Source organism: Carcharhinus amblyrhynchos, chromosome 17 (genome assembly GCF_965287045.1).
Source record: "Carcharhinus amblyrhynchos chromosome 17, sCarAmb.v2.hapA, whole genome shotgun sequence".
Taxonomy (NCBI): Eukaryota; Metazoa; Chordata; class Chondrichthyes; order Carcharhiniformes; family Carcharhinidae; genus Carcharhinus; species Carcharhinus amblyrhynchos.
In genome coordinates, this window is record NC_137340.1 from 1,409,597 (window position 1) to 1,434,557 (window position 24,961).

Sequence of the window (24,961 nt, forward strand, 5' to 3'; positions counted from 1 at the left end):
ATATTGTGTGCAGTTCTGGTCACCTCACTATAAGAAGGATGTGGAAGCACTAGAGAGAATGCAGAGGAGATTTACCAGGATAGGTCCAATGAGGAAAGGTTGAGGGAGCTGGGGCTTTTCTCTTTAGAGTAGAGGAGGATGAGAGGTGACTTTATAAGATGATGAGGGGAATAGATAGAGTGGACGTTCGGGTGGATGTAGCTGTTACTAGGGAGCATAACTATAAGGTTCATTGTGGGAGATTTAGGAGGGATGCCTGAGGTAGGTTCTTTACTCAGAGAGTAGTCGGGGTGTGGAATACACTGCCTGCTGTGATAGTGGAGCCAGACACTTTAGGAACTTCCAAGCGGTTATTGGATAGGCACATGGAGCACAGCAGAATGATAGGGAGTGGGATAGCTTGATCTTGGTTCCGGGCAAAGCTGGCACAACATCAAGGGCCAAAGGGCCTGTACTATGCTGTACTGTTCTATGTTTAAAATTGCATTCAATGTTTTTAGGAGTTTTTAGAAATAAAGGGTTTTTGTGAGTTCAGTTGGAGAAAATGGGTGATGTGCCTCAAATTATTTTAAAGTATAAAGGTATGCCATGATATAAAATTGTTTTGGAACTCATCTTTGGGTGAGGCAGGTGGACGCTGGATGGGCCAGGCAGCAGAGCCTCACAGGGGGTGGGGCACGGTCTAGACAGATGAAACACAGGGCTGCATAGATCCTCTGACCATTTTTTTGTGGCATGAATACATAGAAGTTGCTGTGGTAATTTGTCAGTTCCTGGCACTGTGGAAAGGAATAAAAGTTGAATTTCTTTCTCTCATGATTCTAGCATTATATTAATATTAGAAATACAGCTTTCAATTTAGATAGCTTTAACATTGCTACTCATTATAAGATAATGCATTTTTTGCCTGTAAAGCCAACCATTAGGAAGGCACAGCGATAAGATAAAATGCTGTGGCCAGTGTGTCTGTTCAGTGCAGCATTTATAGGACCTTGGGGGAGGGGAAAGGAGAGGCGCAATGAGAGGCACGGCAGGAGTCATGACTGGTCACGTGACAGTGAAGTGAGACCTGAGCTTTGCTCAAATTACATTGTGTAGCTTATTGCTGTGTACTATCAGTGAGTCTGTGATGCACTTTACACTGCGATGTGAAGCAAATTATCTGTAATCTCAAATATATACTGCAGTATGGCATATAATACTTCCTGAATATTCAGTGAAATATCCTCCCAGAATTATAGCCAATACCTTTAGGATGATCAGGATCGAGGGAGCAAATAAATAAATAAATTATTCTAAATTATTTATTGAGAAATTATTTTGTTCAAAGTAGACATCAGACGCATAGAACCATATTTCCATAGAAAAGTTACAATAAATGGCTCTGTTTGGCTCATTTGATTTCTCTAATTTGAAGAACATGATTAAATTGAATAAATGTCTTTAAAATAAAAAAAATTGAATAAATGTCCTCTGCATCTCTTTCCACAAGAATTAGAGGTCAAATCGTTGATTTTGAAGACGTGAGGAGCGTGCTATGATGCATTAGTCCTACCCAGGAGTCCCCCACACCCACACAGCTTCCTGTATGGAGAATGTGGGTGCAGCCAGTCAGAGCTCAAGAGTTCTGCTTCTTTCCTTATGCAGCAAAGGCTCCCCCAGTAAACCGATTACAACACAGGAAGTGGGTAGGTTCTAGCCCATTACCATACCAGGCTGAAAAGCTGCATCTCTCAACTTGCACACGAGAAAAAGGCCGGATGAGTGTAGGATTTTAGAATTCATTTTTGAAACGAGAAGTGAGCACATTTACTTCAGGAGAGGTCAGAAGTATTGTGTACTTACACAAAGCTACACAGGATTCGCTGAAGCTGCAGCCAGCACTGTCTTTGAAGCTTGTGTGTGTGAATTGTTTCCTGATTTCCAGCCAGGATGATAGCTGCACAGGTTTTGGCCTATTTCTTCACAGAATTAAAGGCTGACCAAGTCAAAAAGGTGAGCCTCCTTCTTTACATGTAATTCATTGTTACTGTTACATATATTGTTGATGCTTTTAAAAATGCAATCTGTTTGAAATGAAATCTACTCTAAATGCATCATTAGAAGGAAACAATTAAGAGACAAGGTACAAAAGAGCTGAGGAAGTATGCCTGCTGTTTAAAACAGACCTCGCGTGTTACATTTACATTTATAATTTGCGAGGTGTGATCTAGAACTATAATTCTGAAAGGATTTGTAATGGCTTCCTTAATCTCTTACTGCAGTGTCCTTGAAAGCAATATGGTGGTGTCATTCATACTCTGCAGGCTTGTTTTACGTTTGTTTTACTATAGGTATTTTATTTAATTTGGGCCACTGATTATAATATTGTTATAATTTATTGAAATTTAAAACCTTTACTTTTTTTAGTTGGCTTTTGCCATCTTATCATTCCCCATTGTGTGTGTGTCCTAGATACAGGCCTTTCCAGGGTTCTTGTTAAAAAGCTTTAAAGAAACATCATTTCAGTACTGGGTACACAAATACTGTTATAAATGTATTATTAATTAATATATTAATGAAACAATATACTTATTAATACTAGCTAATTTTCTCTGGCAAAAACATACAGCAGTACATCATATTCATTTTAGGTAGTTAGGTTCTTTAGTAGAAATGGGTAAAAACTGGGTGTGAAAAGCTTCTAATAATTTATTCAAGAATTTCTTTAACCAAGTGTCTGCAGCTAAAATATAAAAGGGAATATTATAAACCAGTCACAAGATTCACTGTAAACCCACTGTAGTAACAGAGACATTTAACAGTTACTGTGTATTTTCAAAAATATTTCTTACTGTTTTACCCTGCTCTTTTGTAACGAATAATTATCTCACTGCCAGTCATCTTTAAGGTAGGTCATTGCATCCTTCCCTTTCAGGCCAAACAGTTTCCTTTAAAAAGAAGCTAATGTATATGCATCATTCTATAAAAGATGAACAAAACAAACCTGCCTTTTTTACTATGCTGTAGCACACAGTTTATAATTACATTTATCCAAATCTGACACTTTAGAGCAAAGGTAGAACTATTGCTTAGTTTAATAAACCAGTTTACAAAATGGTGGAAGGATTCCCCAGCACTCCCATCCTTTTAAAGAAAGATTTGCATTCAGATTTGTTGTTCAGCCTGGTCAACTAACACACATGATTTGGCTTGACCTCAAGCATTGTGTCTGTTCACCCTCCATACCCTCCTATATAAAAGCAAACTGCAACAGTTTTCTTAGACTCATGACGTCTGCAAAAACGTTCTGAAAACCCTTTCATCTGCTTGGAACTTTAATCTTTTTATTTGCACCTGAATGCATCAAGATACTGGTCATCTGCACAATTGTGTTTATTCTTTGAAGTCTTAATACCATTTTTGCAATTAATTGCTTAAAGCAAGAAGATGATGGTTTAAATCTGAATCTGTACTTTGTATAAATGCTTATGTTGGCCAAATGGCAGGAGCAGTGCAAAGAAATGAATGAATGGGTCTTCTGTCCTTTGAAGTGTTGATTGAATGAGGAACACATGACAATAATAACAATATGAACATGTAGTTGTATAGTATTTTTAACCTAATAAAACATCCAGTGTGCTTCACAGGCAATGTAAAACAAAAGAGAACACCCTAGGTCAGCAGAAATGTGGAAAAATATATCGTTCTTAAAGAGATAAGTGTATTGGTTTAAAGAGGGAATTCAATAGCTTAGGGGTCAAGGTTGAAGGCATGGCCACCAGTGGCTAAGTGACAAAAATCAAGGATGCTCGTGATGTCAGAATTAACGGGGGGTGGCTATCTCAGGGGGTTGTGCTGCTGATGGGATTTACATGGATAGGGGTAAGACCATGAAGGGTTTTGAAGACAAGGGTTCAAATTTTTAAATCTTGCTTAACAAAGAGTCAGTGTAAGTCACTGAGCACCTACTAAACAGGACTTGGTGCAAGTAAGTACATGAGTAACAAAGGTTTGAGTAGCTTCTAGATTACGCAGGGTGAAATATGGTGGGCTGGCCAAGAATGCATTAGATGTTTAGAATTAGCAGGTATGGATGAGGGTTTCAGCAGCTGATGAACTGAGACAGTGGCAAAGTTGGCTGATGTTATGGAGGTGGAAATAAATAATCTTTGCAATGAGGAGAACTTGTATGATTAATTATGGAATCTTTAATTGAACAACAACTGTATTTATATACCACCTTTAGCATGGTAAAATGTACCAAGAAGTATTATGCAACCAAATCTTATACAGACCACAGATGGCCAAAGTTTTGGTCAAAGAGGTCAGTCTGAAGGAGAGTCTTAATTGGGCAGAGAAAGGTGGTTAGGTTTAGGGAAGGAATTCAAGAGCTTGGTGCTGCGGCGTTTGAAGGATTAGTGTCAGTAGTGGAGTGATTAAAATAATAAAAAGTGCAAGATGCCAGAATTGGAGAAACACAAATCTCAGAAGTGTGGAGGGTTGAAGGAGTTTAGAGACAGTGAAGGATGAGGTCATGAAGGAATTAAAAACAAGCAATATTGCATGGGGCCCAGAGCTACTCATCAGTGAACACATGGTTTTTTTGTATAGTCATCTGCAGACCATAAAAATAGGGCAGGGCTCGAATGCAGAAGTCCACCCTTCATTTCCCACAGACCCAATTTTTGCTGGTAGAGGAAAGGGGACAGGTGGTAGGGAATTTGAGTTGGTCTGGACAGTATGATGGGTGTACCCCCACAGAGAAAATCACGTGCTTTGGGGTATTTTTTATTGGGGTGGGTCCAGCAAGTCGAGTATGTTAGGATATGGACATCAACTCACCTGAAGTCTGTCACTCCGATAATACAACATTCCTTTAGTACTGTATTTGAGTGAAGTAATGAACTTAATTTCTGAATGGAACCAGAACTCTGTCGACTGACAAAGCAACAAGAATGTTATCACTGAGAAATGGGAATTAAGAGTGGCATTGGAAGTGGAACTGTCTCTTCCCAGCTCTCAGCTTCAGTTTCTCAGATCAACGTTCCTCAATTCTTTTGCCCGTTTGCTGCCTCCCAGACTTGAGCACTGTGTAACTTCTCCAGCATCACATAAGTGACTCTCATCAGTAAAATACCTAAAAACTGGCAAATTATTCAACTACTGGCCATCATTTCACTCCTTACCCAAGTGGTAAGTAAAATGAGTGAGTCTAGATGGTGAGGGTCATGCAATTATTAAACTGTGGCATTCATCGCAGCTGAACCTGGTGTCAGTGGCATCCACTTGTGCATTGACTTTTCAGCAGAGCCACAATGATACTTCTCCCTCTCTAGCCTTACGTTATATTAGCACATGAATTGCTATTAAGAATGAATTCTGTAGTAATAGTATGTGATTTGATTTGATTTATTAATATCACATGCATTAGTATACAATGAAAAGTATTTTTTCTTGCTTATACAGCTTGTGTCCATCTCCAAGAACTGGAAATGTGCTATATTTGTATAGAAAGCTGTGCAATATGTGAAATATAAGTAATTCATATCTCAAAGCAGGTGCCTCAACACTGGGGGACATAGCGAATACATGTAAATCTCTTGTTGGGTGGATGTTTTGTGCAAAGGTCCTATGTCTGATATTAGTTGCCTGATAGGATGAACTGTTATTTAACATGGAGGTTAGGGCTCTTGTATTTCTGATGCATTTGTGCTTGCTCTTTGATACTGGCAGCTGGAACTGCATAGACCCAGCACAATGATACAGTCAGGATGGAGTTGTTTCAGGAATCGAATCTGCACCCCATGAAGTCCCAAGGAATGATGAGTCAGTACTCCTGAGGGTGGCAAGGGTGTGCGTTTCGATGTCTATTACAAAGTGTGGCTTGGTAGCAGCACTATAGACCAAGATTGCAGAGTCCTAAAGGACATGGCTGCTGGACTAGGCTAAAGGCAGGTGGTAATCAGCTCCAAAGATGTGCTATTAGGCTGATTGGAAGTAATAAATTGTCCCTAAATTAGTTTCCCTCAATGTGGAATGCCATAAAACAATAGATAAGGGTCATGGGTGGAGGGGGGGGACTGGTAATGTTAAAATGGCGGCGTGGGCTTGTTGGGCCAAAGGACCTGTTTCCTGGGCTGTTTTTGTTCTTTGTTCTTTGTAAGGAAACCAACCAGAGGGGGGAAAAGCTATTTCACCTGGTCCTCACCAATTTGCCAATTGTAGATGCATCTGTCCATGGCAGTATTGACGTAGTGACTACCTCACAGTCCTTGAGACCTAAGTCCCACCTTCACATTTAGGATATCCTTCATTGTGTTATGGACACTACCACTATGCTAAATGGGGATAGATTTTAAACAGATCTAGCACACCAAAACTGGGCATCCGTGAGGCGCTGTGGGCCATCAGCAGCAGCAGAATTGTATTCGGCCGCAATTTGTGACCTTGTGGCCTGGCATTTCCCCCACTCTACCATTACCACCAAGACAGGAGACCAACCCTGGTTCAATAAAGTACGAGGGAGGAAATGCTAGGAGCAGCACCAGGCATACCTAAAATGAGATGTCAGCCTGCTGTGTGAAGCCCAGGTATATCCTCTTTATAAAAAGCAGGACAACCTCACTCCAGACATTTACCACACCATCAGTCTATTTTTGATCATCAACATTGCAATGGAAGATATCATTAACAATGCAATGAAGCAGCACTTATAGAATCTTAAAATCCCTACAGTACAGAAATAGGCCATTTGACCCATCAAGCCTGCCCAACAATAATCCTACCCAGTTCTACTCTGGGTAGATCCTACTCTGCTAATCGCATTGACACAAAGGGGTCATTTAAGCATGGCAAATCAACCTGACTCTCACATTTTTTGCATTGGTTGCCAGAACCTGTGTAGCACAAATGCAATTTGCCACTTACCAGCCCAAGCCTGAATATTGTCCAGGTCTTGATACATATGGACATGTAATTGCTTCAGTAGCTAAAGAGTCATGAATGCAACTGAAAGTCATCAGCACCATTCTTTTAATGGAGGCAAGGTAATCAATGAAACAGCAGAATGAAGATGATTGTGCCCAAGACACTATCCTGAAGGACACTTGCAGTGAAGTCCCAAGACTGATAAGATTAACTTCCAACAACCACAATCATCCTTCTTTGTTTCATGCAAGACACTAGCCAGTTTTCCCTTTGATTCCCATTGACTCTAGTTCTGCGAGGACTCCTTCACAGAAGTCTTAGAAACTTTGCAGTGCAGGAGGCCATTGAGCCCATTAAGTCTGAGTTCTGATGTCACATTTGGTCAGATGCTGCCTTGATGTCAAGGACAGTCATTCTCACCTCACATCTGGAATTCACCATTTTTGTCCACATTTAGACCAAGTCTGTAATGTGTTCAGGAGCTGAGTGACCTTGTCATAATCCAAACTGAATGTCAGTGAGCAGGTTATTACTATTTATTGTGACACAATGGTTACCTCTCAGCAACAGGGGCCCAGGTTCAGTTCTGGCCTTGGATAACTGTGTGGAGTTTGCACTTTCTCCCGTACCTATGTGGGTTTCCTTTGGGTGCTCCAGTTTCACAGAATCCATACAATGCAGAGGAGGCCATTCGACTCTTGAGTCTGCACCAATTTTCCATCAGACTTTCTACTCAGGCTCCTTCTCCCACCCTATTCATTAAGCCCATATGTTTGCCATGGCTAATCCCCTAACCTACACATTTTGGAACATCAAGGGGCAATTTAGCATGGCCAATCCACCTAACTTGCTCATCTTTCAAGTGTGCGTGGAAACCAGATCACCTGGAGGAAACTCATGCAGGCATGGGAAGAATGTGCAAATGCTATACAGTCACCCAAGGCTGGAATTGAAGCTGGGTCCCTGGAGTTGTGAGGCAGCAGTGCTAACCACTGTGTCACCCAGTCCAAAGATGTGAGAGTCAGGTTGATTTGCCATGCTTAAATGACCCCTTAATGTCAATGGGATTAGCAGAGTAAATACATGGGGTTACATGGATAAAGACTGGGTAGGATTATTGTTGGGCAGGCTTGAGGGATCAAATGGCTTATTTCTGTACTGTAGGGATTTTAAGATTCTATAAGTGCTGCTTCATAGCATTGTTAATGACATCTTCCATTGCAATGTTGATGGTCAAAAATAGACTGATGGTGTGGTAAATGTCTGGAGTGAGGTTGTCCTGCTTTTTATAAAGAGGATATACCTGGGCTTCACACACCAGGTTGACATCTCATTTTAGGTATGCCTGGTGCTGCTCCTAGCATTTCCTTCCTCATACTTTATTGAACCAGGATTAGTCCCTGTCTTGGTGGTAATGGTAGAGCGGGGGAAATGCCGGGCCATGAGGTCACAAATTGCGGTTGAATACAATGGCTACTTATATAATCATAGAATCTAACCATCTTACCTTGACAGTCAATGGCAATACCATTGCTGAATCCCTTACTATTAATATCCTGGGGGTTGCCATTTATCAGAAACTGAACTGGACTAGTTGTATTAATACTGTGTTTACAAGAACAGGTCAGAGACTAGGAATCCTGTGGCAAATAACTCACCTCCTGACTCCCCCCAAGCCTGTCTACCATCTACAAGGCACAAGTCAAGAGTGTGGTGGAAGGTGAAATACTCTCCATTTGTCTGGATTGGTGCAACTCAAACAACACTCAAATGCTACACCATCCAGGACAAAGCAGCCCACTTGATCTGTTCCCCATTCACTCTCGTCACCACCGATGCACAATGTCAGCAGTGTATGTACCATCTACAAGATACACTGCAGCAACTCAGCTAGGTCGCCTTGCCAGCATCTCCCAAACCCACGACCTCTACCATCTGAAGGGCAAGGGCAGCAAATGCATGGGGACATCACTACCTGGAAGTTCCCCATCAAGCCAAAAACAACCCTGATTTGAAACTATGGCCTGAATTCTTGGCTGTTTGTGCTGGTGAGATTCTCTGGTCCTGCTGGCAAGGTGTAGGATGGCTTCAACAGGAATTTTCATTGACAGCAGAGGGACTAAAGGATTCTGCTGCCAGCGAGTGATGGGTCACCTCCTGCTTCCGAGAAGAACTCTGAGGGGAGGCCAGAGAATTTTGCTCTAAGTCACTGTTCCTTCGCTGTCACCAGGTCAAAATCCTGGAATTGCCTCCGTAATAGCATTGTGGGTGTACCTACACCTCATGGACTGCAGAGGTTCGAGAAGAAATTTCACCACCACTTTCTCAAGGGCAGTTCGAATGGGCAGTAAATACTGTGAACAAATAAAGCTGTTCACCATGGTAATGTTAGTGTGTTTGGAAAACATTGCTGTGGGTTGGGATGAAATAATGCTGTTCCACAATGCAGAATCCTTTGACTATACTCCACAGAGAGGATCTGGAAAACAGTTACTTTTGATGTTGAGTTCTTAAAAACACATTATGTTTCCTCAGATTTTTAAAAAAGATTTTTGAGACTGAAGTTAGTTGAGAGGGCAATGAGTAATATTTGTTATTTTTCAGTTGATTGAATAATCAATTCTTGGACTGTCAGCCATTTAAAAATACTTTAAACTCATTGGTTGGATTTTTCCATTCTTTGGTGAGATGGCACAGCGAGTGGGAAAAACGGGATTGCCTGATGGCTTTTTTCTCTGTATTCAGCTCGTAACTGGAAAAAATGCAGGGGTTGGTCTCGCTGGCAGAGTGGACCCTGACTGAGCCAGCCGATACGAATATAAAAATAAATTAAACCCCCCCTCCACCAACCATGGAGTGGCAGTACCCTCATGCCAATCTGTATGGATTACGTAACAGAGGGCAAAATTATTGCGCATTGAGATCTGATAATCAGAGGTTAATGTATTATAACAGGGATCCTGACACTGAATGTCAGAAGTTCCATTGCAGCAGGTAATCTCTCCAGCGTAAATTGTGTTCTGGGCCTCCCGTAGAATTTTCAACTCCTGCTCACCAAAAACAGGAGCAGGAAATCCCCATCATTATGTTTGATCATTCTCTGTCTGTGTGCATTGAAAAATAAATCTCAGACACAGACGTAAGCATGCAGTAAGAATTTAAAATGGAATGCTGTTGCAGAGTAACTTGGCCCATGAATGTTACACAAAGATTGGAGAGCATTGTCAGAATTAATATCCGTAATATAACCGGATGTTCGCTTGGTGTCTTCAGAAATTGAAGAAGCATATGAAATACATAAATATTCTATTGGAGTAAAAAATTGAGATGTTATCTTTGCCGCTGGACTATGTGATTGTATAAATAGAAATCGGGCAGTGCAAATCAACTCCTAAATCTAAAATGCTCATTGCATCAGGGAGAATCTTATGGCGCCAAATCCATGAAGATATCTATGGCAAGTCTAAATTTGTAACAGTTATCCATGCTGCAATAGCAGGTTAAATCACTGGATTAGCACACCATTTCATTTTAAATTTCTCTTCTTCAATCAGTGTTCTCAGCTGTGAAATAAGTCTTGATAGAAATTTCACTTTTTTTCAACAGATCGACAAATATCTGTATGCTGCGCGTCTCTCAGATGAAACTTTACTTGATGTTATGGCACGATTCAGGACCGAGATGGAGAAAGGACTAGGACGGGACACTAATCCAACAGCAACTCTCAAAATGTTGCCTACCTTTGTACGATCAACTCCTGATGGAACAGGTGAGATGTCCTTTATACTGGACATATCCTGCCAGTAAGTTCTGCCAGAGTGTAAGCGGTGTGCTCATTTTATCAGATAAAGAATATTAGAAAAATTGACAATGAACTGTGGTCATTCAGGACACTTCTATTGTTACAGTTTCTTTGTAATTTGCCCACTAGAAATGGCACAACTCTTTTTTTGGTGTTAGGGTAATCTTTTTATTAAGCCATGTGGCCTAATATTTCGTAATCAGATTTTAATTCATTAATAAGAAATAAAAAGTGGCAAAAAATTAACAACAGATTTTATTAAATTGCAACTAAAGTTATGATTCCTCAGATCACAAAATAAAATTTGGGTATGTTTCACCTTTCTATCCAGGTGGAAGTTCAGCTGTCTGTTTGCAAATCAACCTGATTTTTATTTCCATTGTGGAAGAGATTTATATGACAAATATGTTAGCAGCTACAGAGTGGGTGCAGAGTCACTGTGATGAAGATGCTCCTGGGGTTAGATTAGGAAATCCAGGATTCTGAATCAGCAACGATGTGAAAACAACAACAAATGTCCAAACTGGGATGGTGTGTGACACGTGATGTTCTCATCATGATGTGTATACATAAACCATCAAATAATCTTGGTGATGGAAGTGCTGTGCATGGATGGAGTTGCTGCAGCTTTTCTAATCGATTGTGCTAGTGATGGGGGGAATGGATATTTGACTCCGGTGGTCACGGCATTTGTCAAGATTACTGATCAATGGTGGATGGTGTTAAGCTTAGTCAACAAAAACAGAACGTGCTCGAATATCTCAGCAGGTCTGACAGTATTTGCAGAGAGAGAATAGAGCTAACGGTTTGAGTTTGGATGACCTTTCATCAGAGCTTCTTGAATGTTGGTATACATATATTGTATCCATTTAGCCAAGTTTTGTTTAATTCAACACAACAGACTTGTAAATGGTGGAGAGGTTTTGAGAAGTCAGAAACTCACTGTTGAATACGTTGTTACAGCTGTTGTCTGGCTTACATTGTTTCAGAGGAGCTATGAATAGAGCTGTTCACTGTGGAATTATCAACTGACAGAGAAAATCAGCAATAAAGCAGCTGTAAATGGTTGAGCCCTTCTCTGGGGAACTCGTGTACTAATGTCCGGGGGCAGTGATGAATAGTCTCTAAAACCAAGGTCGCCTTCCTTATGTATCAAATACGAGAACAACTACTGGAGAATTTTCCGTTTGATTCTCATTCACCTGAGTTATGCCACTGCGCAGTCAAAGAGGGCGGGTTTTTCAACCTAGTGTCCAGTGGAAAGTAATACAAACTCACATTACATTGGAGAGAGCACAAGATTTGGTTGGTGACACAAGAGGGAATGGTCAAACTGATTCAATGATGCTTTGGCTGAGATTAACATTATATAACTGAAGCAGTTGTGGATTTTAAACAGAAGTGTCACAGCTTGCTGTGTAGTCCTGAATAGGGCTCGCATTCCAATCATTATTTTGTAATTTGAGTTCGTCTTTATGTGTCCTGTTTGTTAATAGAACTCCCAATTACCTGATCAAGGAGCGGTGCTCCGAAAGCTAGTGGCTTGTGCTACCAAATAAACCTGTTGGACTTTAACCTGGTGTTGAGACTCTTTACTGTGTTTACCCCAGCCCAATGCTGACATCTCCACATCATAAGCCCTGAATGGATACAGCTTTTGTAGCTGTAACATGAGAGGATGAAAGAACTAACCTACATTCCAAGCAAGACATTGAATCTAATATTGCCCACTTGCCAGATAGAAATGCTAGAAGAGGAGAGCATTAGTTTCCCTCATCAGTTGAAGATTCCAGTTTCACCTTTTTACAGTGTGGCTGTGATGAAACATTGTGCATCTGAAACAAAATGACAATCTGGATGTGAGCCATGGCTGGGTGGAAGCACTTTTGCCATTTAGATTGCAGATTCAAATTCCAGTTGAAAGACTTTAGTACGTAACAGCATGGCACTCAGAGGGGAGTTAAGAGCCAAACACATTGTTGCAATGTGCCCTCTCAAATGGTCAAGCAAGCTATGATATTGGAGATTGGTGATGAGGGCTGGCCTTGTCCATGCCCATATTCCATGAAGGAATAAATTATTCTTAATTCTATGCTCGCTCAACATCAATTTGTCATCAGGACTGGAGGTAAATAGATAGTACAAGATAGGAACCAGAGTCAATGTTAATAATGGTCTGTGCTCCCCAAGATAGCATCTCATCTGCCACTTCTGTAAAGGTCAGTTCATTTTGTTTGCTGTCACTGTAGCATTGACTGAGCCATTGGCCACCACCTTGCTGCTTCTTTGGTTTTCTTGAAGCCTCCCTTAGTCCATGCCTCAATGTTATCCACTTAACCACCCTTTTTCTTCTTACTCTTCTGTTTTTACCTTGACTTCTCATTCAGTTGTTGCCTGGCTAAGGTTGTCAGGTTTTAGTTTCTAATGTCCATTCTTGGCTACCTTTTTCTATCTAACTCTACTTAGCAGCACTTTTCTACTCTCTTAATCCACTCATCTGTCTTTCTGCACATTCAGCTGATTCTGAGCATTCTCCACATACCTACATCCCACAAGCTGTTACCATTAAGAAACTTCTCTACCTATGGAATGGTGAAAATGTGGAATCTGCTACAAGTAACTGAGGTGAATAGTATCAATACATTTTAGAGCTAACAACATAAGTAAGAAATAAATACATGGTATGTTGATCAGATGAGGTGAAGTAAGGGGAGACTGGTATGGAGCATAAATGCAGCAAGTTGGGTTAAATGGCCTAACTTGCTGCAAGATAGATTATTTATTAGGTAAGGGTATTATGGGGGATGAACGTAAATTGGGTAAATGGAATTGCGATGTGTAGTTCAACTATGTAATTGGATAATTGACAAGCTCAGATGGCCAAAGGCCTGTTCCCAAAATACATCCAATATGTTTGAGTGGGTTAATAGATCAGGACAGTCCTGCAATCGGAAGATGGTGAATTGTCAGCATTTGTTTCCAGGTTTGGACTGAATCTTTGGACCCCACTGAGGGTGGGAGAGGAAGGCCTGGAACCTGAAAACAGCAGCCAGTGTGCCAGATTCCTGACTTTGTTTTCAGTGCTTTATGTTTTTGCAAAGGCGCCTTCATGGCCAGTTCCATTCCCTACCTAATCCTAGGAGCGCCTTCATCCTCAAGAGACATAAACCAATTCCACTTGTTATTAACAGTATTAACACGGTTTTAACCGACAGATTTTATAATGTGGGTATGCCGGCGTTGGACTGGCGTAAACACAGTAAAAAGTCTGACAACACCAGGTTTTAGTCCAACCGATTTATTTGATAATAGACTCACAAGCTTTCGGGGTTAGCCCCTTCGTCAGGTGAATGGAGAGTTCTGGCCTCAGACAGAGCATATAAAGCACAGACAGTTTACAGATTACTGATTAGAATGTGAATCCTTACACCTAACCTGCTGTTCAAGACCTGAAGTGGCTGACAGTGTGAGTGGAAGGAGCACTGATCACAGGTTACAGAGATCACAGGTTACAGAGTCACGGGGGTTACAGATAGTGACACTATCTGTAACCCCCGTGACTTGCCTGGGTTTGCAAAACCTCACTTACTGTACTGTCTGGAGACAATACACATCTCTGTAATCTGTGATCAGTGCTCCTTCTACTCACATTGTCAGCCACTTCAGGTCTTGAACAGCAGGTTAGGTGTAAGGATTCGCATTCTAATCAGTAATCTGTAAACTGTCTGTGCTTTATATGCTCTGTCTGAGGCCAGAACTCTCCATTCACCTGACGAAGGGGCTAACCCCGAAAGCTTGTGAGTCTATTATCAAATAAATCGGTTGGACTAAAACCTGGTGTTGTCAGACTTTTTACAGAGATTTTATATGCATCCTTCAACTGTCAGAGCAGTTTAATTGCCTGTTAGTGGGCCCCAGTGTCAGGCCAAATGGGGCTACCACTTCAGGCAATCCTACAGGCCATCTCTCCCTATCGGGGTACAGGGATTCCTGCTCCCACAGTGGCAGTATGGCTGTTTTTTTTTCAATTGTAGGTTGAATTGTTAGTGAGACTGCACTTCCATATTGAAGTGACTTCTCAGTTACTTACCCTCCATTACAGCTTGCTGCTCCTCTCAAGCTGCAAGTCACTTATTGACCCTCAAACATTGAGAGGCCACCTGCTTCCATTCCAAATAAGGGCAGAATGCATTATAAATGCTGCTGACATCCTGGTGGGCATTTTCAGCAGATGGGGCACCTGCAGGGTAACTTGCAAATAGTCACATGATTCCTGTAGGTGAACCAATACCTTTATAGGGTGGCACAGTGGTTAGCACTGCTGCCTCACAGCGCAAGGGACCCAGGTTCAATTTCCGGCTTGGGCCATTGTCTGTGCAGAGTCTACACGTTTTCCCCAAGTTACCCCCGTGTCTATGTGGGTTTCCTCCGGGTACTCCAGTTTCCTTCCACAGTCTGAAAGACGTGCTAGTTAGGTGCATTGGCCATGCTCAATTCTCCCCTGTGTACCCAAACAGGCACCAGAATTGCAACTAAGATTTTCACAGTAACTTCATTGCCTACTTGTGACACGAATAAATAAACTTTAAAATGTTATAAGATTTACTTATAGTGTCAGATGAATGTAAGACAAATATTTATTGGGATTCTTTGGCTCCGCTGCAGTGAACAGAGATTTGGCTGGGTGCCAAATATTCCATTCTCACTGGCAGCAGCGATGGGGTGCAAACAGCTGAAAAATTCCAACCATTTATTTAGGTATGGTTTTGTTTCATCAATTAGACACTTGGCTCAGTAACCTGGAATATTTTCATTTTAAAGAGGGTTCCATCATTGCTGTTAACAATGTTATATAGAGAACAGAAATACTGAACCCCTGCAGCCTGATACCATCTGAATGCTGTAGCAGGTTGACAGTGCATTGCCTGAATTGTTTGGTGAACCAATTTGCTAAAGATTGTCTAATATTGCCTGTCTGCCTCTGTTGTATAGGTAGAAAGCTATGTTTAGCTCATTAGCCTTCTAATCACATCCCTGTTGTGCTTGGGCAAACAAGTCAAAGATAGCTGTAATAGCTGGTGATCTTGTTCACTCATTTCCACTCTAAAAGGGTTATAACTAAGTTAATCAATGACCAGCCAGCATGGATTTTGAAAAGATAGAATGGAATTCAACAACCTTAGAGTCATAGGATGCTACATCAGAGGATTGTCCAATCAGTCCCACTCCCTGGCTCTTTCTGTAAATCCTGCAGATTTCTCCCCTTAAATTCTCTTTCAAAAAGTTATTTTTAAAAAGTTATTATTTTTAAATTTGCTGCCATCACCCTTTCAAGCAACTCCTGATCATCATAACTTGTTGTGTAAATACATTCTCACTTCACCTCTGGTTATTTTGAGTCCTTATAGAATTCTTCAAAAAGAGGACAATTCAAGGAAATATGGTCACTATGAAAACCATTTGATAATGTTCCATGCAAGAGATGTTTGGGAAAGATGGCAAAGGGAAAACAAGAGAATAAAGAAGGCAAAATGCAATGGATAAAACGGAAAGGAAGTTTCTTGGACTGAGTGGATGTGGCAAATTTCCACATCCACTCATGGTGTGCATTGGCTCTGTTGTTATTTCTATATGATGTGGAGATGCCAGCATTGGACTGGGGTAGACACCGTAAGAAGTCTCAACACCAGGTTAAAGTCCAACAGGTTTATTTGTAGCAAACACCAGACAACCAGTTACGAAAGCTACTACAAATGAACCTGTTGGACTATAACCTGGTGTTGTGAGACTTCTTACTGTCTTATTTCTATATACAGTGCCCATCACTTACCCAATCCTGGACATGCCAGCCTCTTGCATCATATAAATGACACTGACCTTTTCCAGTTCCATAGAAGTCAATTACAGAGGCAGTGCTTAAACTGTTTTAACCTGGCCAGCTATCTCGAGCAGCTGCCCAAAGAAACTTTGTTTGCTGAACATTTGTCCCATCCCACCATCCCCTACTGTCCCTGCTGCTGACTCTATAACAAAGTTTGCGTATACTGAAATCATTCCCTTATTAAATATTCATTTCTGAAAGAATTCACAAATGTGGTGGCAGCAGGAACTTTGAAATTCACGAGGGCTTTCCTTTCTTAAAATAAGTTATTAAGGATTCTGATGGATTTGACAGCCAGCAGATATAGCAGCCAAATCTTGTTAGTATGAATGTAGTCGCTATATCCAACACAGACCACAAAGGCAGTGTTCCTGCTTCCAGCTTGCAAGCAAAAACTGAAAGGGGAGAATCCATAAAAGAGAGCCGTGCAATGTTGGTCTGAGGAATCAGATGATCTCCTACGGGGCTGCTTGGCGTCAGTGGACTGGTCAGTATTTAAAAACTCTGCGACCAGCCTGAACGAGTACGCCACTACAGTAACTGACCTCATTAGTAAGTGTGTAGAAGACTGTGTGCCAAAGAACCAAATCTGTGTGTTTTCCAACTGGAAATAATGGATGAACAGGGATATCCATGCCTTGTTGAAGTCCAATCTGAGATGTTCAAGCCAGGCGACCCTGATCTACACAAGAAAGCCAGATACGATCTAAGGAGATCCACCAAAGATGCCAAAAGACAGTACCGGACCAAGCCAGAGTCCCAGGCTAGCCACACTGAACCCCATCGATTATGACAAGGTCTGCAAGACATAACAGAGTACAAGATGAAGTTTGTAAAATCATCGGCTCCAACGGACCCCTCCCTGATGAGCTCAATGCCCTTTTTGAGCAAGGGGTCAGCGAAGCATGCCCTCCACCCTGGAAGCCCTGGATGAACCTGTATCTGGGGTCACCATTGCAGATGTCAGAGCTGCTTTCTTGAAGGTCAACCCTTGGAAAGCAACTGGCCCAGATGGGGTACCTGGATGTGCACTCAGATCCTGCATGGTTTAGCTGGCGGAGGTATTCACAGCTATCTTCAATCCCTCTTTACAGTAGTCTGAGGTCCCTATCTGCTTCAAGAAGCCAACCATCATCCCGGAACCTAAGAAAAACCAAGCAGCGTGCCTTAATGACTATCGCTGTTGGCTCTGACATCCATGGTTCCAGGATGGCCACAACTGGGAGTTAAATATCCAGGGGTAACAGACTGTTCAGAGGGACCCACAGGAAGGTAAGGGAGGGTGGTGTAGCTCTGATATTTAAGGATGACATCAGGGAGTAGTGAGAGATATAGGTTCTATGAAAAAAAAATGGTTGAATCCATTTGAGTGGAAATTAAAAATAGAAAAAGTCACTGATAAATGTACTGTATAGGCCACCAAATAATGACATCATGGTGGGGCGAAAAATAACTGCATGTAAAAATGATACAGCACTTATCATGGGGGATATTAATCTACATATCAATTAGTCAAATCAGGTCGGTCAAGGCAGCCTTGAGGAGGAGTTTGTAGAATGTATCTGCGATAGTTTCCTTGAACAGTATGTAATGGAACCTACGGGGAGCAAGCTATCCTAGATCTGGTCCTGTGTAATGTAATGAGACAGGAATAATTAATGATCTTGCAGTTAGAGATCCTCTCGGAAGAAGCAATCACAGTATGGTTGAATTTAAAATACAGATGGAGCGTGAGAAGGTAAAATTCAATACCAATGTCTTGTGCTTAAACAAAGGAAACTACAATGGGATGAGGGAGGAATTGGCTAAGGTGGACTGGGAGCAAAAACTTTATGGTGGGACCATTGAGGAACAGTGGAGGACTTTCGAAGCAATCTTTCACAGTGCTCAGCAAAAGTATATACCAGTGATAAGGAATGACTGTAGAAAAAGAGATAACCAGCTATGGATATCTAAGGACATAAAGGAGAGTATCAAAATGAAAGAAAATGCATACAAAGTGGCAAAGGTTATTGGGAACCTAGAGGATTGGGAAATCTTTAAAGGTCAACAGAAAGTCATGAAAAAAGCTATAAAGAAAAGTAAGATGGATTACTGAAATGGCTGCCACAAGAGGACACAGGTTTAGGGTGCTGGGGAGTAGGTACAGACGAGATGTTAGGGGTAAGTTTTTCACTCAGAGGGTGGTGGGTGCGTGAATCGGCTGCCGGAGGAGGTGGATTCGATAGGGTCTTTAAGAGACTTTTGGGTAAGTACGTGGGACTTAGTAAGATAGAGGGTTATAGGTAAGCCTAGTAGGTAGGGATATGTTTGGCGCAACTTGTGGGCCTGTTTGTGCTGTAGTTGTTCCACGTTCTATGGATTATGAGAGTAAACTAGCTCAGAATATGAAAACAGATAGCAAAAAGTTTCTACAAATATATAAAACAAAAAAGTGGTTAAAATAAACATTGGTCCTTTAGAGGATGACAAAGGGGATGTAGTAACTAGAAATGAGAAAATGGCTGAGGCATTGAACAGGTATTTTGTGTCGGTCTTCACAGTGGAAGACACAAATAACATGCCAAAAATTGATGACAGGAAGGCTATGGCAGGTGAGCACCTAGAAACTATCATTATTGCAAAGAGGTAGTGTTGGGCAAGTTAATGGGGTTAAAGGTAGACAAGTCCCCTGGTCCTGATGAAATGCATCCCAGGGTACTAAGAGATGGTGGGAGAAATAGCAAATGCACTATTTGTAATTTACCAAAATTTGCTGGACTCTGGGATGGTTCCCACCGATTCGAAAACAGCAAATGTGATGCCACTGTTTAAAAAAGGACATACACAAAAGGCGAGTAACTATAGGCCAGTTAGCTTAAATTGTGTAGTAGGGAAAATGCTTAAATCTATCATCAAGGAAGAAATAGTGAGACATCTGGATATAAATTGTCCCACTGGTAAGATGCAGCATGGGGTCATGAAGGACAGGTCATGTTTGACTAATTTGGTGAAATTCTTTGAGATCATTACATGCGCAGTGGACAGTGGAGAACCTGTGGATGTGGTGTATCCAGATTTCCAGAAGGCATTTGACAAGGTACCGCACCAAAGACTGCTACATAAGATAAAGCTGCAAGGTGTTATGGGTAATGTGTTAGCACGGACAGAGGATTGGTTAATTAACAGAAAGCAAAGAGTGGGGGTAAATGGGTGTTTTTCTGATTGGTGATCAGTGATTATTGGTGTGCCTCAGGGATCAGTGTTGGGACCACAGTTGTTTGATTTATATAGATGAACCAACTCAAGAACAGCTTCTTCCCTGTTGCTATCAGACTTTTGAATGAACTTACCTTGCATTAAGTTGATCTTTCTCTGCACCCTAGCTATGACTGTAACATTACATTCTGCACTCTCTCGTTTCCTTCTCTGAGTATGTTTTGTCTGTATAGCACGCAAGAAACAATACTTTTCTCTGTATGTTCACACATGTGACAATAATAAATCAAACCAAAGCAGATTGTACTGAGGAGTCAAGGCATTTTCTGCTGACACTAATTTGGATGTGTAATAAATTGTAAGTTAGCAGGAAGTCTGCTGGTATAGAAACCTGTTGCTCCTAAGATGTTAACCCTCTGGAAGAAGTCAGCCCAGTACAAGTGCAGATCCAAAAGCATAGCTAGGAACGGGTATCAATAATCTTCCAAAAAGTGCAAGGCCATTGGAGGAGTCCAGAAACCTTCTCTCGCAGGAAATAGTGTCAGCAATGCACGGTACTCGGGCCAACATTGCAAGGGTGGAAAGCCTGGGGCAAGACGTCTAGCCATGACTGATGACATTCACGGCTTGGCCTTCCCTGATGTCCGTGGCTGAGGTACAGGACAGCAGGGATCAGTCGCACGGACACGTCACTGGGACAGCTAGACATTGCTACGACACTCCAGAGTTTAGCCCATTCACCCCAGACGTAACTCAGGGCATCAACAGCGTGTCCCAGTCACACCAGACTGCGGCTGAGGGTATCACCAGCATGGCTCAGACAATGGCAGGCTTCCAGGAAGAAGTTGAGACTTCTGGCATTCACTCCAGCTGCCCCTCTGTCTGATTGTGACCCAGGGGCGACCGGAAGTCGTCACTAGGAGGCTTACCGGTATTTGTAGTTTTTTTTTCTTACCTTTATAAGTACTTACCTCCGGATATCGGCCTCATTGTTCCTGTGGAGCAGCACGGAGAGGCAGCGATTTTTGGGCGTGTGTGGAGGTCGCGATTGAGGTAAATTTTCTTTTTTAAATTTTAACTTTTCATTTCTAGTTAAAGTTGCGAGCAGCGGTGGTTTTTTTTTCTTTTTTTAAATTAGTTAGAAACCGGAAGTCGTCACTAGGAGGCTTACCGGTATTTGTAGTTTTTATTTGCGTCTCTCTGACCCGATAAATTGGTACAGAGAGGATACCCGATCCTCTACACAGGTAGAGAATCCCACCCTCCCCCCTCCTCTAACCTAATTATAAGTGTGTGGGAAGTTTTTTTTTCTCCTGGAAATTGTTTCAGAGATGGCAGTTCAGGCAGTACGCTGCACCTCCTGCGGTATGTACGTGGTGAGGGACACCAGTAGTGTTTCTGCTGATTTTACCTGCAGGAAGTGTGTACGCTTGCAGCTTCTGGAGGAGTATGTTAAAGAGCTGGAGTTGGAATTGGAGGAACTCCGGATAATTCGGGAGGTTGAGGCAGACATTGATAGGAGTTACAAGGAGATAGTCACTCCTAAAAATGAGTCTTGGGTAACTGCTAGGAAGAGGGGTAAGAAGCAATTAGGGAAACAATCCCCTAGGGCTGTTCCCCTCCAAAATAAGTTTTCTGTCCTGGAGGCTACAGTTGAGGAGGAATCAACTGGAGATAGCCAAAGGGAGCAGGTCTCTGGAGGTGAGCCTGTTGTGAAGGCTCAGGTGGATAGGGGAAATAAAAGATTGGGCCTGGTGATTGGGGACTCCATAGTTAGGGGGACAGATAGGAGAGTCAGCAGTAATGGTAGGGGCTGGTGTGTTGCCTCCCAGGGGCTGGGGTCCGGGATGTTTCAGAGAGGGTGTTCAGGACTCTTAGGGGAGAGGGGAGTCAGCCCCAAGTCATAGTTCATGTGGGGACGCATGACATAGGGAGGATAAGGGAAGGGGATATTAAGCAGAAATTTATGGAGTTGGGGTGGAAACTTAAGGCCAGGTCGAACAGAGTGGTTATCTTGGGACTCTTGCCTGTGCCACGGGATAGTTGAGTGGAACAGAGAGAGGGAAAGTTTGAACTTGTGGCTGAGGGGATGGTGCAGGAGGGAGGGGTTCAGGTTCTTGAGCAATTGGGGCTCATTCTGGGGAAGGTGGGACCTCTACAAGAGTGATGGTCTACACCTGAATCAGAGGGGAACAAATATCTTGGGGGGAAAATTTGCAAAGGCTATGCAGGGGCGTTTAAACTGATTCAGAGGGGGGGTGGGATCCTGAGTAGCAGGGATGAAAGTGAGAGGGGCATAGATGGGGACTGCAATGCACGGCATCGTGGGGGTGGAGCAGAGCATGGTTTGAAATGCGTATACTTTAATGCGAGGAGTATTCGCAATAAGGTGGATGAACTTGCAGCGTGGATCAGTACCTGGGACTTTGATGTTGTGGCCATTTCAGAGACATGGATAGAGCAGGGACAGGAATGGTTGTTGCAGGTTCCGGGGTTCAAATGCTTCAGTCGGAGTAGAGAAGGAGGTAGAAGGGGGGGAGGGGTAGCATTATTAGTCAAGGATTGTATCACAGTGTCAGAGAGGAAGTTTGATGAGGACTTGTCTGTTGAGGTAGTATGGGCTGAGATTAGAAATAGGAGAGGAGAGGTCACCCTGTTGGGAGTCTTTTATAGACCTCCTAAAAGTTCTAGAGAGGCTGAGGAAAGGATTGCGGAGACGATCCTGGTTTGGAGTGAAAGTAATAGATAATTGTTATAGGGGCTTTAACTTTACTAATATTGATTGGAATTGCTATAGCTCTAGCTTGTTAGAGGGGTCAGTTTTTGCACAAAGCGTGCAGGAAGGTTTTTTGACTCAGTATGTAGATAGGCCAACTAGAGGTGAGGCTGTATTGGATTTGGTGCTGGGAAATGAGCCAGACCAGGTGTTAGACTTGGAAGTTGGTGTGCATTTTGGTGATAGTGACCACAATTCGGTTACGTTCACCTTAGTGATGGAAAGGGATAGACTGGAACCTCGGGTCAGTAGTTTTAGCTGGGGGAAGGGTAATTATGAGGCTATTAGGAGAGAATTAGGAAGCATAGGTTGGACTAGGAGACTACAGGGGCTGGGAACATCCGAAATGTGGAGTTTTTTCAAGGAGCAGCTACTGCGAGTCCTTGATATGTATGTCCCTGTCAGGCAAGGAGGAAATGGTCGAGCAAGGGAACCGTGGTGCACTAAAAAAGTTGTTTCGCTGGTTCAAAGGAAAAAGGAGGCTTATGTCAGGATGAGACTTGAGGGCTCAGGTAGTGCACTGGAAAGCTTTAGATTGGCTAGGAGGGAGTTAAAGAGTGGGTTAAGAAGAGCTAAAAGAAGACACGAGAAGACTTTGGCTGATAGGATTAAGGAGAATCCTAAGGCGTTCTATAGATATGTTAAGAACAGAAGATTGGTTAGGGCAAGATTCGGGCCAGTTAGAGACAGCAGTGGGAACAGTGTGGAACCAGAAGAGATTGGAGAGGCATTGAACCAATATTTCTCTTCGGTATTCACGCAGGGAGACATAAATGTAGCTGTGGAGAACACTGGGTTACAGGGTTGTAAACTGGATAGTATTGCAGTTGATAAGGAGGATGTGCTAGATATTCTTGAGGGTTTGAAAATAGATAAGTCCCCTGGTCCGGATGGGATTTGCCCTAGGATTCTCTGGGAGGCAAGAGAGGCGATTGCAGAGCCTCTGGCTCTGATCTTCAGGTCGTCATTGGTCACAGGTATAGTGCCAGAAGATTGGAGGATAGCGAATGTTGTCCCATTGTTTGAGAAGGGGAACAGAGACTTCCCCGGGAATTATAGACCGGTGAGTCTTACTTCTGTTGTGGGTAAAGTTTTAGAAAAAATTATTAGGGATAGGATTTATAGTTATTTGGAGAGTAATGTATTGATTGGAGATAGTCAGCACAGTTTTGTGAAGGGTAGGTCGTGCCTTACTAACCTTATTGAGTTTTTTGAGAAAGTGACCAAAGAGGTGGATGGGGGTAAGGCAGTTGACGTGGTATATATGGACTTTAGTAAGGCGTTTGATAAGGTTCACCATGGAAGGCTTCTGCAGAAAATGCAGATGTATGGGATTGGGGGTGATTTAGTTAATTGGATCAGGAATTGGCTATCAGATAGGAGACAGAGGGTGGTGGTTGATGGAAAGTATTCGTCATGGAGTTTGGTTACAAGTGGTGTGCCTCAGGGATCTGTTTTGGGGCCACTGCTGTTTGTAATTTTTATAAATGATCTGGATGAGGGTATAGTTGGGTGGATCAGTAAATTTGCTGATGACACCAAAGTCAGAGGAGTGGTAGATAGTGAAGAGGGGTGTCATAGTTTACAGAGAGACTTGGACAGGTTGCAGAGCTGGGCCGAGAGGTGGCGGATGGAGTTTAACGTGGTAAAGTGTGAGGTAATTCACTTTGGCAGGAATAACAGATGTGTAGAGTATAGGGCTAACGGTAAGACTCTGAATAGTGTTGATGAACAGAGGGATCTAGGTGCATGTGTACATAGATCCCTGAAAGTTGGGAATCAAGTAGATAAGGTAGTTAGGAAGGCATACGGTGTCTTGGCGTTTATTGGTAGGGGGATTGAATTTAGGAGCCGCAACGTCATGTTGCAACTGTACAAAACTCTGGTGCGTCCGCACTTGGAGTATTGTGTGCAGTTCTGGTCCCCACATTATAGGAAGGATGTGGAGGCTTTGGAGAGGGTGCAGAGGAGGTTTACCAGGATGTTGCCTGGTATGGAGGGGAGGTCCTATGAGGAGAGACTGAGGGATTTGGGGTTGTTTTCGTTAGAAAGAAGGCGGCTAAGAGGGGACCTTATTGAAACATATAAGATGATTAGAGGTTTAGATAGGGTGGACAGTGATAGCCTTTTTCCTCGGATGGAGAAAGCTAGCACGAGGGGGCATAGCTTTAAATTAAGGGGTGGTACATATAGGACGGATGTCAGGGGTAGGTTCTTTACCCAGAGGGCGGTGAGGGATTGGAATGCCCTGCCTGCTGCAGTTGTAGATGCGCCTAGTTTGGGGGCGTTTAAGAGATCCGTGGATAGGTTTATGGATGGAGAGGGATTGGTTTAGGTTAGAGGGTCATTGCTTTTTTAATTGGTCGGTGCAACATCGTGGGCCGAAGGGCCTGTT

The 24,961-nt window shown here is 42.5% G+C and overlaps 1 protein-coding gene across 1 annotated transcript in view; it reads left to right on the plus strand.

Moving 5' to 3' along the window:
- Positions 1-1,597: 1,597 nt before the first annotated feature.
- Positions 1,598-24,961, plus strand: part of hk1 (hexokinase 1) — a 106,489-nt gene continuing 83,125 nt past the window's right edge. Inside the window, exons 1-2 of the mRNA XM_080205378.1 lie at positions 1,598-1,995; positions 10,516-10,678. Coding sequence (XP_080061504.1) covers positions 1,933-1,995; positions 10,516-10,678 — 226 coding nt within the window. The 5' untranslated portion in view covers positions 1,598-1,932. The remainder of the gene's footprint in view (positions 1,996-10,515; positions 10,679-24,961) is intronic.